The sequence below is a fragment of the Periplaneta americana genome, chromosome 2 (assembly GCF_040183065.1).
Source record: "Periplaneta americana isolate PAMFEO1 chromosome 2, P.americana_PAMFEO1_priV1, whole genome shotgun sequence".
Classification (NCBI taxonomy): Eukaryota; Metazoa; Arthropoda; class Insecta; order Blattodea; family Blattidae; genus Periplaneta; species Periplaneta americana.
In genome coordinates this window covers 168,592,318-168,608,436 of record NC_091118.1, presented here as the reverse complement: position 1 = coordinate 168,608,436, position 16,119 = coordinate 168,592,318, and the positions used below count along the sequence as shown (strand labels likewise).

The following is a 16,119-nucleotide window of genomic DNA, read 5'->3' as shown; positions in this document are numbered from 1 at the left end:
AATAAACTATGGGCTTGTTAATGACTTTGCTCAAATGAAAGTAGAGCTTTTATGTTATTAGACATTAAAATATGGAACGGGACACACCCAATATCCTTGATGAGGGATAAGAAGACATTAAAGACAGTGCATCAGTTATTCATAGATTTCAAAAAGGCATATGACTCGGTTAAGAGAGAAGTTTTATATGATATTCTTATTGAATTTGGTATTCCCAAGAAACTAGTTCGATTAATTAAAATGTGTCTCAGTGAAACGTACAGCAGAGTTCGTATAGGTCAGTTTCTGTTAGATGCGTTTCCAATTCACTGTGGGCTAAAGCAAGGAGATGCACTATCACCTTTACTTTTTAACTTTGCTCTAGAGTATGCCATTAGGAAAGTCCAGGATAACAGAGAGGGCTTGGAATTGAACGGGTTACATCAGCTGCTTGTCTATGCGGATGACGTGAATATGTTAGGAGAAAATCCACAAATGATTAGGGAAAACACGGGAATTTTACTGGAAGCAAGTAAAGAGATAGGTTCGGAAGTAAATCCCGAAAAGACAAAGTATATGATAATGTCTCGTGACCAGAATATTGTACGAAATACAAATATAAAAATTGGAAATTTATCTTTTGAAGAGGTGGAGAAATTCAAATATCTTGGAACAATAGCAACAAATATAAATGATATTTGGGAGGAAATTAAACACAGAATAAATATGGGAAATGCTTGTTATTATTCGGTTGAGAAGCTTTTATCATCCAGTCTGCTGTCAAAAAATGTGAAAGTTAGAATTTATAAAACAGTTATATTACCGGTTGTTCTTTATGGTTGTGAAACTTGGACTCTCACTTTGAGAGAGGGACATAGGTTAAGGGTGTTTGAGAATAAGGTGCTTAGGAAAATATTTGGGGCTAAGAGGGATGAAGTTACAGGAGAATGGAGAAAGTTACACAACACAGAACTGCACGCATTGTATTCTTCACCTGACATAATTAGGAACATTAAATCCAGACGTTTGAGATGGGCAGGGCATGTAGCACGTATGGGCGAATCCAGAAATGCATATAGAGTGTTAGTTGGGAGGCCGGAGGGAAAGAGACCTTTGGGAAGGCTGAGACGTAGATGGGAAGATAATATTAAAATGGATTTGAGGGAGGTGGGATATTATGATAGAAAATGGATTAATCTTGCTCAGGATAGGGACCAATGGCGGGCTTATGTGAGGGCGGCAATGAACCTTCGGGTTCCTTAAAAGCCAGTAAGTAAGTAAGTATCATTTGTTCTTACTTACGTCATGTTAACAGCAAGTTCATGTAAATTACCACAGTTTACAGTAGGTACTGGTATGGTGAATGGATCATTTTCGAGGAAAGAGGGAGTGAGTACTGTATGCCGCACAATATATTCTATATGTAATTTCCTGCAATGCCAATAGAGGGCCAAGGCACATTTCCTACATTATCAAATAGGCCTATATACATATATTTTAATTAAATTTTCAACATTTTCTTATGATTGACATATTGCCAGCCTTTTTACACACTAATGGGGAAGTATATATCCTGGACCCCTGGACCTCTAATGCGGGAAGATGGCAGCCTGGCCGATGCTTATTACATAATTACAAAAAACTGAAATGACGCCCTTGAAAAGCAGCAATAATTTAAATTTAGCTGCTTGAAAACAAAATCACCTTCCGATTATGGTAAACTATTATTACCTAAAAATTCAAACTGGTTACTATATTATGGCTACTGCAAATCGACAGAGATGGTTACTATGAAAATGAAATTTTATCTGAAATTAATAATTATCGCGGTAGGCAACATTACAAAACCAATTTAGTGGTGTAACCTATATAAGAATTAATGTGAAATGATGAATCAAAAACCCGAATAAAACGAAAAAGAATTAATGTGAAATGACGGCCCCCCCCCGCCAAAAAAAACGTTGTTCTTCGTTTTCTTACACCATACAGCATTGAAAGCTGCGACGCAAGAAAAGTCGTCTGTTTGTGGATCCAATGGGAAGCGAGCAGTGCAGTGCTGGTAATATTCACTATATACATTTATTTCCATCCAATCTACAGTAAATAAAGACGAGTATTTTCCCTTGACCAAAAGAGCAGGAGCCAAGGACTGTGACAAGATTAGATTAGTTGAGGGGATAGTTAAGTGACAGCTCTGATCACATAAGAGATTGCTCAGCCTTATAGGCTTTGACGGCAACAACTTTTTATCAATTTCACTATGCTCCCAATCTAGCTACTTCATAAGAAGTCACATTATAATTCTCATTTGAATTGCATGGAGCAACTGTACTTCCATCTAGTGGTTGTTCCCAATCGATGGTGGCGATCCTGGTGGTTGTTCTCTTCCGCATGTTACCGTTTTTAACAAAGGGGTGGTAAATCTGTTATATATGTGATCAGGGGTGGCAGGAGACGAGATTTGCCTTCATTAATAATGCTACAACTTTTCAAACGTTGGCAACATTACTTCTACGATTTTCTCTTGAGGTAGAGACAGCTCTAATAGACAGCCTTATGCAGCCAAATGCATGCTCGTCTGAGTTTGCTTATATTTCTTCTATAAAAGAAACTGCGGTATCTGGGAGGGCACGTGGATCACACACGTTGCTAGAGAAAGGATCTCTCACAAGATAATCCAGATAGCATAACCTCTTACATGCATTCTATGCTCGTATATTGGCTTCCTTATTTAGGATGTAAAGAAACGAAGTGTAAAAAAAAAAAAAAAAAAAAAAAACTAGAGTAAAATGAATTGTATACGAATCCCTTTAAACGACTTTGTAAAAATAAACAGAACAGACGAAGCAAAGGCATACCGTTCCAAGTAAATGCAGTAACTTTAACGTCATGTTTTTTTATTGATGGCACAAGGGTAGATAAATAAGTACCTACATAAAAAAGCAACGACATATGTACTTACGCGGTATTCTGAAGTCGGTCCGAACCATTTAAATACTGAAAACATCTAAGCACAAATATTAGGAAATCTAATGTACCGGTAACTTGTATAATTCGAAGTAAGTTACTGTTTTGAATGGATAGTATGGAAACCAACTACTTCTCAAGAGTGATCTACCGCGAGTTCATAAAGTTAAGAAATTCGAAGTGAACTTAGGTTACAATTCCTCTACAAATAACAATTCTTAACAGAAGATTTTGATGTATTGAAGCATAAACATTGTTTAATGAATACTTACCCATCAGATGTTCAAATACTCGTAAAAACACAGCTGGTGAAAACCGTTGTTTTGCAGTTCTTAAAAACTTGGTACTGGTACTCTTCACATACCACCACACTCCCATCCAAAGCGGTATATCACTGAACCTCAGATCTCAAATATTGAAACCACATTTACGTTCACAAATCATAATACTATTACCGGTACTATTTTCTCGCTCAGTTTCATTTGCATTATATTTTACGTAATTCCCGTGACGATCGTACAGTACAGTGTGACTTACAGCAAGTTTGTTGACATGACAATGACGCCATCAAAAGTCATTTCCACAATAAAGTGAAGTTTGAAACGACATCTTCCAATCAACACATAATTTGTTCTTGAATGAACCTTGGCTTTTGACAAATCCATGCTTTTTGTAATCATAATACTTATTCATAATTTTTAATACTGCGAATCCTTATTTTCTATGGAGTCGTTTCATAACATTAAGATACAAAAAACATTTCTCCGGCTCAACCATCATATATTTGGACAGTGTCTGTGGTATATTTAATCTGAATTGAGCAGTAATTAGTTTCCTATAGAAATTCCGCTATAATATTTGCTTAGCCTAACTATTAAAGAACTATATAAAGTTGGCGGATGTGACCATTTTTCAGCGGCCTTGAATGGAACGAAATTTTCGGGAGCGGGCATTATGACCCAGCACTCCAACCTTTTACGAAATATTACGCTATCAACCTAGTCCACCGCTGTGGAGTAATGGTTAGCATGTCTGGCTACGAAACGAGCAGGTCCAGTTCAAATCCTGGTTGGGGTTTCCCTCAACCAATTGAAGCAGAATTGCTAGGTAACTTTCGGCTGTTGAACCTCGGACTCATTTGGCCATCATTAATTCACATATTATTATTATTATTATTATTATTATTATTATTATTATTATTATCATCATCATCATCCATACAATAGCCCGGGTTAAGTTTACGGTGCAACATGCTGTAATTGTACAAGAGCGCGGCCGTTCAGATACCCAATCATTCACAAGAGAGTGGTAATAAGCACAATAAGTCTCAGGCTGCAGTGTAAGCCTTCGGGTCCCTTCTACCTACAAGAGAGAAAGAAAAACCTCAACCTAGGCGCATTCTCAAACCCACACAGGCTGATTACACAAGGTTCACTGCGTACCCAGGTTTCGAGCAGGCAATCCTCTCCCCTCGTTCCTAGGCCAGCCCTCTCCGTGCGTCGCCAGCCAGCGATAGGGGAATGCTATGGAATGACGACGAAATGCTGTGCCTAATATGGGAAAAAACCCCAATTGTGATCTTGTCCGCCACTTCACGGGTACTCGAACAGGTGACAGGCTGGAGGTCTGACCACTCAGCCACCGCAGGAGTTTCCAGCAGCTTTGCTAGTTAACCACTTATACTACTTCCTTTATGTGTGCTTCTTACAGGCCTACATTTAAAAAATCGAGGCTACAGGGAATGATTTATATGGGTTAAAACATTTTTTTCGTATAGGCCTATTAATTTTAAAATATTCTATGTTCTACAGTTAAAATACCAGTACATTAAGATAGCCAACCTGTATCATGAAAAAGAAAATTTATAGCACTTCGATTTGAAGACCAGGAAATACTGATAATTTTCACTTATTATTACGTTCTTTTAGTTTACAAGTTTTCTTCTGATATATATGAAGAGTTCGCGGGAGAAACGATGAATGTCACATTTCTGTTAAGGATTACATAATGATCTAATTGAGTCTATAACTGCAAGATGTAGTGCTGTTTCTATAGAAAATAAAGGAAAGAATTACTGTATTCGTGGTGATAATACTCCTTTTTACCATTTTTCATAAGAACAATATTAAATTTCGCAGCGATCCATTGAATTAGATAATGACATCAACCTTAAGAAAACTGTGACATTCATCGTTTTTCCCGCGAACTCTTCATATATATATATATACCTCAACCAGGTAACTTGTCCCGACCATGATTCGAACCTGGGCTACCTGGTTTCGTGGCCAGACGCGCTAACCGTTACTCCACAGGTGTGGACTCTTTATATCGATGGCCCAGAACCAGACTGTTCCAAGTCCATTTTACTATTTTTTTTCAGAAGAGCTATTTTAAGCTCCTGACATTCAAAGCTTCATGAAACAATTTGGAATAGCTTCATAGCAACCTTATGGAGAGGAATATTTACAATTTTGTGCGATTCATATATGCAGACAAGAACTGGAACACAATGAAACACAGATTTCTTTCTTATAAAAAGTTGGACTTAGAACAGTCTGGTTCTCAGCCATCGATATATTGAACCCCTTCGATTTTGTTACATTTCTACAGAGCATCAGCATTTAATCTAAGAATGTGGTTTCATTAAATTTTTTAATTCACTCTCGCAGATTTTCATCAGAGACATAATAAAACATCAAGACAAACAAATAAATAAATATATATTAGTCCCCATATGAAGCAGTTGAACAGAGAAATTTACCAACACAGTCATTGCCCAGGGTTCGCCATAGGAGGCTGTGTATGCTACATCCACAATGTGATAAGATAGAGAATTGTTGGGATGCCACAGGGGAACCAGAGCTTCCAGAGAAAACCCCTGTTACTAACACAAGTCATAAATCGGGGGTATGCCAGGGATCAAACCTGCTGTGACAGCTACAACTAAAATATTCTAACTTGCTCTGTTACCTACATTGATCACTTCATAATATTTCTCATTTTATACAGTGAAACCTCTGTAAGACTCTCTTCAAGAGACTGCATAAAAATAGCATATTAAATGAGACCTCGTATTAGCAAGAGTGGGTCATTTTTGGATTTTTTACATTTTAACACAAAGGTATGAATCAGTATAAACATTTGTTGAAGAAATTTAAGGATTAAATTATGTAATTATACGGATAAAAGATTATTTTATTTTCTTTCCTTTCAGAAAATGTCAGAACAAATACACTGTCTTATCAATTAAAGTGCCCCTTTATTAAAAAAATAAAAAAAATTGTTTTCTGTCTTGCATTTAATCCAGTACTATGAATAACTGCAGATTTAAATAAATTAAAAGAAAAAAATACGTGGCGAAGTCTACTTCACATTGTTGTATTATCACAAATCTCCAGTGTAGAATATGCGAGAAGTTATCAGCTGACAGAGCTATAACTTAAATCGCATAGTATTGGTGTTTGATGATGATGATATGTGGTAGCTTATTTTTACACAGAAGAGATTGATGTTTGCGATTTGTGGAAAAGCATTAGAACAGATATGTAACAAGAGACCCTCAAGAATTACTTCCCCAAAAGCCAAAATTTGTAAAGGTACCAATCCATCAACAATTCTGAACAGAAAATGTCGAATCTGAATTCTGATTTCTGACAAGGAAAGATTATTTTCGGAAATTCTAGGACATGTCTGTTTAGTTATGATATTATCATATGATTCAGTCACTGCTAAATGTTTTCATATGCGACTAGAAAGAGGATGACTGTATCTTTTCATTACATAAAGCTCTCCTATCAAACTGCTCAGCAAATCTATACGCAACTATCAGTTTGATGAATTTTCTCTGTAGTTGAAAATAAATTACAACTTCATTAGTTTCTCCATCATATATTTTACTACAGAAATCTTGAAATTGTTAAAGAAAACTGGTAAATTTAATGTATTTTTAACTGAAATATCTTTATGAATTATTTCAATGATTGTTTGCAGTCAAGTTTGTAAAAAATCCAAAAATGAAAATATAATATGGATAACTGAAGGAATTATTTTTTTTATTTTACAAAAAAGGACTTTATATGCAACATATGAGGATATAGTAATGAATAATCACGTTCTGAACTATAAAAACTACTTAAATTTTTTTTTTCCAGGAAGTCATGAGAGGCAAAAAGGATTTATCTGAATAGAAAAATACAAAGTTTAGATAATAATGTAAAACTATTTGGAATATTATTAAAATATAAAAATTAATCTAGTTGATATCCAAAGAATGGAATTATTTTTCATTGAAATCAATAATAATGAAGTAGGACAACAAAATTCAATTGCAAACTTCTTTAACATGTAAATATTGTTTGTCCACACTTGTGGAGTAATAGTTAGCACGTCTGGCCACGAAACCAGGTGGCCCGGGTTCGATTCCCAGTTGGGGCAAGTTGCCTGGTTAAGATCTTTTCCGGGGTTTTCCCTCAACCCAATATGAACAAATGCTGGATAACTTTCGGTCCTGGACCCCGGACTCATTTCACCGGCATTATCACCTTCATCTCATTCAGACGCTAAATAACCTAAGATGTTGATAAAGTGTCGTAAAATAATCTACTAAAAAAATATATCTATTGTTGAAAACGCAAGTATTCAAGATTATATAGATGCTGTAATTGGTTATGTAACATATACCGTAAATTGAATACTGGTACTGAGTTTTCAGATCTCATATTAATTCCCATTACAGAAGCAGAAATTGTGACAAAACATCTTTAAACAATCCTCTGAATATGATGAAATATCAAGTAAAGTTTTGAAAGCCTGTTCTGAAATAGTTTCACCTTCTTCAAACTATTTATGTAATTTGTCAATCCAATATGGTATTTTCCCAGAAAGATTAAAAGACACAATACTAAGACTGAGTATTTACTATCGAGTAACGTGCTCCAGTGGCAAAGAGAACATACACAGCCTGTATTTTGGAGCTTTATTAGACCCTGTTGGATATAGTTTCATTAGGCCTGTTTGCAATCCCAAACCAGAATTATTTCATAGTGAACTTCATAAGAACTGCCTTACAAGTTTTCACACAATGTTAAAACGTATAGGCATACAGGGTTTAAGGACAATGAGTGCCTTTAGTTTAAGGGATGGAACAAGTACTGTTAATATACTTGGTGTCTACTTTTACATTTAATTTCAGGCAACAAAAATTCATTGTTTTGACATGTTCTTTATCTGGTCTAGAAGACTGTAATAATTATTAAGCTTACAGAAGTCAGCGATGTTTAAATAGTAGCAGAGATGCCACTCTAATGTAGTATACTATATAGCAGAGAATCTAGGTGACAGCAGGTACATCTGAAAAAAATGTGTGAGTCTAATGCTCAGGATTTAATTATCTTCCTTCTTGCTTCCCAATATTTGGACGTAAGATCCACAAAAGTCTCAAGAGATCCGCAATTTGTCAGATATTCCGTGTCTATTTCCTCTTCCCTTATGGATAATAAGCATTTAGGAGAAGTCAATAAGCCGATTCAATGAAGATGCTTACTGAAGCAATCATGCCCAGTAACCAATCTCAACACGGCTACAGCGGATTTTCGAGGTAGATCAGGAATTAAGTTTAAGTTTTTCAATGAATATTTCTATCTTGAATTTTGGTATTCCACTACTGAATTGTTGTGCTAATTGGAGTTAACTCTCCTCTTTATTATCCTTTTAATAGATTCATATGAACATTTTTAGTTTGTTTTTATGTTGATTTTAGTTATTTTCTTGGAGTGGAGTCCAAGTGGAGTGGAACTTACACCCATGTAAAGCTTTGGATGAGCAGGCAAACCGCCTATAGCCTGAACTATGCCTATGGCCTATGAGTAGCCTATATTTCTTGAAATGGTAAAAGTTAAAAAAAAAACGTCAATTTTTAAGCAAAACTATTCGATACATTTAAAAAATGCATTAAGGCTTTTTTGTTCAAGAAAGCGCCCACTACTAGCCTTCATCGAAAAGGCACTCAATGACCTTACATCCTGTGTATCTGTTGAAGTCGAGAACTTCGTTTTTTCGTGATTACTATACTCATTGAATGGCATTACTAGAAGTCTGTAAATATATCACGTTTTCTTATAAAGTGTACTACACTCATTGAACGGTATTACTAGAAGTCTGTAAATATATCACGTTTTCTTATAAAGTGTACTACACTCATTGAACGGTATTACTAGAAGTCTGTAAATATATCACGTTTTCTTATAAAGTGTACTACACTCATTGAACGGTATTACTAGAAGTCTGTAAATATATCACATTTTCTTATAAAGTGTACTACACTCATTGAATGGTATTACTAGAAGTCTGTAAATATATCACGTTTTCTTATAAAGTGTACTACACTCATTGAATGGTATTACTAGAAGTCTGTAAATATATCACATTTTCTTATAAAGTGTACTACACTCATTGAATGGTATTACTAGAAGTCTGTAAATATATCACGTTTTCTTATAAAGTGTACTACACTCATTGAATGGTATTACTAGAAGTCTGTAAATATATCACGTTTTCTTATAAAGTGTACTACACTCATTGAATGGTATTACTAGAAGTCTGTAAATATATCACGTTTTCTTATAAAGTGTACTACACTCATTGAATGGTATTACTAGAAGTCTGTAAATATATCACGTTTTCTTATAAAGTGTACTACACTCATTGAATGGTATTACTAGAAGTCTGTAAATATATCACGTTTTCTTATAAAGTGTACTACACTCATTGAATGGTATTACTAGAAGTCTGTAAATATATCACGTTTTCTTATAAAGTGTACTACACTCATTGAATGGTATTACTAGAAGTCTGTAAATATATCACGTTTTCTTATAAAGTGTACTACACTCATTGAATGGTATTACTAGAAGTCTGTAAATATATCACGTTTTCTTATAAAGTGTACTACACTCATTGAATGGTATTACTAGAAGTCTGTAAATATATCACATTTTCTTATAAAGTGTACTACACTCATTGAATGGTATTACTAGAAGTCTGTAAATATATCACGTTTTCTTATAAAGTGTACTACACTCATTGAATGGTATTACTAGAAGTCTGTAAATATATCAAGTTTTCTTATAAAGTGTATTACACTCATTGAATGGTATTACTAGAAGTCTGTAAATATATCACGTTTTCTTATAAAGTGTACTACACTCATTGAATGGTATTACTAGAAGTTTGTAAATATATCACATTTTCTTATAAAGTGTACCATATGTTCATAGGCAGTGCCAAGAAGCATACAGATAATAGGAAGGGAGGATTCCTACATTCTCATAAAATTACTACTGCTTTTCAGTCATGTTTCCTAAAAAAAGAAAATTCACGTATCCCAACTTGACGCTTAGAAGATAGTTCTTACTGTCGCCGCAACTCTAAAGACAGAGGAGAAAATAACTTACCTCTCTTTGATATCGAACCCTCATCCATCGTAGCCATATTATATTGACTATTTTACACAAGTGCTCTTCTTTCGGAAGTGAGTTTCATATTCCTTTTAATTCCTTCAATCTATATCTTAAAGTTAGTAAAATTGCTGAAAAGATAAATATATTTGGAAGAAACCGAAGAAGGTACAAAAATCAATTTGAATGAAAGACAGTTTTAATAAAGATTACAGTTATAGTGTCACAAAGTGCAAAAAATAACAATATGCATTGTCTGCAATTCAACAACACACACGCACGCATGTAGAAAAGTTTGTACAAATTAACTGATAATACTTGGTGACATTGGACGGAATGTGTAGGAGGGAAAGTGTTGTGCAACAACCAGCCATAAGATCCACACATGCTGTGTGTGTCATTGCGTTACATCATATTTTCTCAGCAGTGCTCAGTCTCCGGTCAAAATTACTCTAACATATAAACTGCAATGGTATACTCTGAATTCTAGCGTAAAAAGTTACAGAAAAGTATAGAATTTATTTTATATCTGTCCCTTGTTAGAACTCCGAATATGCTCTCTTCTTCAGGTACTTTCCTCGTCTTGCTTAGAGTAGAGAGAACTTTGCTGTTCAGACGACTCCATTTGTGAGACTAGGTTAACATCTTGTCCCAGTTTAAATTAGCGTTAAATTGCAACTGATAAAAAATGAGAAGTATGGCAAAGAATAGGAGGTTAAAATAATCAATTTTACAACTTTACGAAATTTGAAGAAACTGATTATTAAAAATATTTATGAATACTGATCATATGTAGCAAGTTTCTAGGAGATATTTATTATTGTGCTCTCTACGAATGTCAATCAATCAATCAATCAATCAATCAATCAATCAATCAATCAATCAATCAATCAATCAATCAATCAATCAATCAATCAATCAATCAATCAATCAATCAATCAATCAATCAATCAATCAATCAACCAATCGATCGATCGATCGATCGATGGATCAAAATCTTACTATCTTGTGACTGAATTGCACATTTGATTAGTATATGGTACATAGAAATAATGGTCTCATCTGCTGAATCCCTCACTTTCTGAAAATTTGCACTTTTCTTTCTGCACCTAATGCATCTGATAAAGATAATTCTTATGGATCAGAGAAAACAGTAGCTACATCTTTAAGAGACGGTTCCAAAATTAGGTTCTTGTAACCTAATTCTGCTAGTAACTTATAAAACAAGACGCATTACAACAGCTGAGAACAAGTAGGCCTATCTATACAATTACTGTGATTTTTAGTAAAATATATCAAATATCACTGGGACAAGAATACCTGAGTGACATGTACGTCATATGATTTGATACATGTACTTCGAATGTACATTCATCACATACCACACCTACATAATATGACACTCAATATTCTTCATTTTCTTCGTCTGAGGCTGCATCTTCCTGAACCTCTTGATAGTCCAGTTCAAGAGCTGCAAGATCTTCACGGGCTTCTGAAAATTCGCCTGTTAAAACAAAAATGAGTGGTAATTTTCTTTCATTTACATTCTGAATTCAAATTTTTACAAAATATTTATCTTGTTTATCATTTGAAGAGTACCAGGGAAAAATATGATAAGTCCAAAATTATCAGCTTTCTGTTTTATGTCATGTAGTAGGTCAGGTACTGTAGATTTGTGTAGTTTAACTGTACAGAATTTGAAGAATGATAACTCAAAAACAATAGACTGTAATGGGTCTTGAAACTTTTAACTTGCTCTCCTGTAAAAATAGTAAAACGTGAGTTATCAGGTTTCTCCCCTGTACTCTTCATTTCGTACCATTAATTGCATACAATACGTAATAATATGCGTATTTGTAAGAGTTGTGGCCCAAGAGAACATTTAAGGCCCTCATTCAATGAATTTGGAATTCTAATTATTTCTTCATTATATGTTTTTGCTAACATACAGGTAATGCTCGTATATGAACATTTACATGAATATGTTTCTTGGTAATATGGCACATTCTCATGAGACTAGAAATAACCATTACCTAAATGTTCCTAAATGTAGATTAGCCAAGGTTTGTTACAGTCATTTTGTTGTGGATGTAACATTTTAAGTAAAATTTCTTTTAACATTAGACATTTTAATAATATTAAAGCTTTTAAAACTAATTTAAAAGATATGATGTTTAGCAAAATCTTTTACACAGTCCAGGAATATCTTGTATGTAAATTTAATTAATTTTTATGTAAATAGATTTAATTCTCACTGAGCCTATATTGTAATTTTATATTATTTAATGGTTTTTTAAAATGAACTAAACTAAACCGATTATATTTTATCATTATAGTACATTACACCCAGTACATATTAAAATCAAGCCTTCACTTCCACACCACCAGAAATACAAATACAATAATATAAATAAAAAGAAAAATCACACTATAATAGTACATTATGCAACGAGCCTATAATAGTAATAATTAAGACGCGAGTATGTTTGTTTATGAAATGAGCGCAAGCGAGTTTCATAATTTTCATACGAGCATCTTAATTACCATTATAGGCAAGTTTCATACAACTTTTTATGCTCGACCATATTTCTAACTTGAAATTATTCGTAAGTATTCATGTTATGGTTATCGAAGTGAGGAGCGGAACTAACCTTCTAAATTGTGAGATGTGCGCAGACACGAAAGTATTGATTTTTTCCGAGGAACGAATGTCATTGACCTTGATATAATCTAGAGAATAACATAAACATTAATCTTGATATAACCTGGAAATTGATTTAGAATTGAAAAACGAGATGACAAATTGAATTTATTTGAATATTATTTACAATTAACGCTAATTATTATAGTAACAGAACATAACCTTCTGCGACAGTATTGGATTTCCAGCCTCCGTGACGTCTTGCTAGTTGTCTTTCGATTGCATATCCGAGGATAATCGATACTTGCACTTTTATAATGCTACAATGGTGATTTCTCATTGGCCGAACAACTGAACTATAATGAATAGGTGTACTTTAATGAGGTGCATTAAAGGGCTACTACCAGGTGTATAATTACTACATTTCGGCATGGTCGAGCATAAACAAAATAAAGCCACACAAAAATATACATAGGTTGCAGTCACACAAACTTTAAGTGAGTGATTATGGAAAGTATAGAAAAAAAAAAATACAGAAGAAGATAAAAACATACAGATTTTAAAAAGTGTTAAGAGAAAGATCCCAGAGGTGACTGAGATATTGCACACCTTCTGATCAGATAAGATTAAATTTCCTTAATGTTGAAAACAGGCCGACTTACCAAGTGAATAGTGATGGTGGTGGTAATGGTGACAACAAATAAAATATTTTACATTGGTTGTTACTTACCTTCTTCCATGCCTTCTCCCACATACCAATGAACAAAAGCTCTCTTAGCAAACATCAAGTCAAACTTGTGGTCTATTCTCATCCAGGCCTCCATAATGGCTGTAGTATTACACAAGCAACACACTGCTCGCTCCACCTTTGCTAAATCACCACCGGGAACTACTGTTGGCGGTTGGTAATTGATACCAACCTGAAATTATATAAAATATATCAAAACAAGAAATTATGGATTAATTAATTTTATTTAATTACACTGATTATTTAACAGCATGAGATGACCAGAGCAGTGTATATTAGAGAGTACCGCATTCTCGACGGCGGCAGCCATATTTACTCCTTGCTGGGCACAGAAGTGTAAGCAGTAATGCTAGAATGATGGTGATTAAAGGCGATATCATACATGTTGTAGTTTATTGAACACAGGAGACAAGAGTTAATAAACATTATTGTCATAGTGAAATAACTCATAAGAGATAACACTTTATTATTTATGTTCTGTCCATTTCAATAGGGATAACATAGCAATTTTCTAGTGCAATTCTCACACCAACAATTTAGCAAATTGTTGTCGTGCATTTGCTATAACAGACAAGTTTCTTAACAATAAATATATTCTAATCCTAAAATAGTGATAAGACTTTTTCAGATATATTATAACGAATTGGGAATGTATGAGTTGAAGTGTTAATGAATAAAGACTTCAAATCCTTTAGTGTCAATACATTTTATACCAACGTTTCACATTTTTCTACATTTAGAATTATATCAAACACGAATTTACAAGGGTATACGTGACATTTCCATGTACGACTTGAGAGTCACTAATATGCTAATAAAATGTATAGATTCATCCCTGTTATCAGTTATTAGATATGAAATACAGTTCTCACAAATATTATATAACTTATTTTGTTTTATTTTGAACAAAACTGATCGCAACAAATAGTAAAGAGCTTGTTGTTCACTCAAGTCAATATTTCCATTTTCAGTTAAATTAAAATTTAGCTTATATCAATTTCTTTTGCTCACATTCATCTTCACTAGACCTTTCTGTTTCGGGTTTACTTACATCTGTACCTAGAAACTAAAATAATTGTTCAGAATTGCAAACTGCGTCATTTTCATGCTTAGTTTTTTTTTTTTTTAACAAACAACTGATGAATCGTAATGCAGTTTTTGAATTCTGTTGCATCCGGGATTGGGTTTAAGAAACGGACAGTAGAAAATAAATTTTCTAACGCATCCTGAGTGCATCTATCTAGCATAAGATATTTCAAGTTCCCTTTATTAAGATAATTTCTTGAAAATCAAGAACTGTTTTTATTACCAGCATTATACCAGTTTGGAATAGTTTCCAATGTCCGCTTTTCTCCATCTTGATATTTTCAATTATAAATATTATGCCATTATACTTACTTATGGCTTTTAAGAAACCCGGAGGTTCATTGCCACCCTCACATCAGCTCGTCATCGGTCCCTATCTTGAGCAAGATTAATACAGTCTCTACCATCATATCCCACCTACCTCAAATCCATTTTAATATTATCCTCCCATCTACGTCTCGACCTCCCCAAAGGTCTTTTTCCCTCCGGCTTACCAACAATACTCTATATAGATTTCTGGATTCGCCCATACGTGCTACATGCCCTGCTTATCTCAAACATCTGAATTTAATGTTCCTAATTATGTCAGGTGAAGAATACAATGTGTACAGTACTGCGTTGTGTAACTTTCTCCATTCTCCTGTAATTTCATCCCTCTTAGCCTCAAATATTTTCCTAAGAACCTTATTCTCAAACACTCTTAACCTCTGTTCATCTCTCGAAGTGAGAGTTCAAGTTTCACAACCATACAGAACAACCGGTAATACAACTGTTTTATCAATTATAATTTTCAGATTTTTTATAGCAGACCAGATACAAAATCTTCTTAGCCGAATAATAACAAGCATTTCCCATATTCATTGTGCGTTTAATTTCCTCCCGAGTGTCATTTATATTTGTTACTGTTGCTCCAAGATATATTAATTTTTCTACCTCTTTGAAGGATAAATTTCTAATTTTTATATTTCCATTTCATATAATATTCTGGTCACGAGACATAATCATATACTTTGCCTCTTCGGGATTTACTTCCAAACCTATCGCTTTGCTTGGTTCAGTAAAGTTCCTGTGTTTTCCCTAATAGTTTGTGTATTTTCTCCTAATATATTCATGTCACCCGCATAGACAATAAGCAATTGATTACACATTGATTAACTGCACAACAATACGGCATTCTTCATGATAACGATGGAATATCACACTAGAAACCTGTGTTCCTATGCAAGTCTTGCGGTGTAGTGAGT

At 34.0% G+C, this 16,119-nt stretch overlaps 1 protein-coding gene across 2 annotated transcripts in view; it reads right to left on the bottom strand.

Moving 5' to 3' along the window:
• Positions 1-10,577: 10,577 nt before the first annotated feature.
• The window catches only part of LOC138694794 (tubulin alpha-1C chain-like), a 117,280-nt gene continuing 111,738 nt past the window's right edge, over positions 10,578-16,119 (bottom strand). For both annotated transcript variants that reach the window (XM_069818867.1, XM_069818866.1), the window contains exons 9-10: positions 13,772-13,961; positions 10,578-11,904 (exon numbers count right to left, since the gene is read on the bottom strand). In XM_069818867.1, the coding sequence (XP_069674968.1) occupies positions 11,804-11,904; positions 13,772-13,961 (291 nt within the window). In that variant the 3' untranslated portion in view covers positions 10,578-11,803. The remainder of the gene's footprint in view (positions 11,905-13,771; positions 13,962-16,119) is intronic.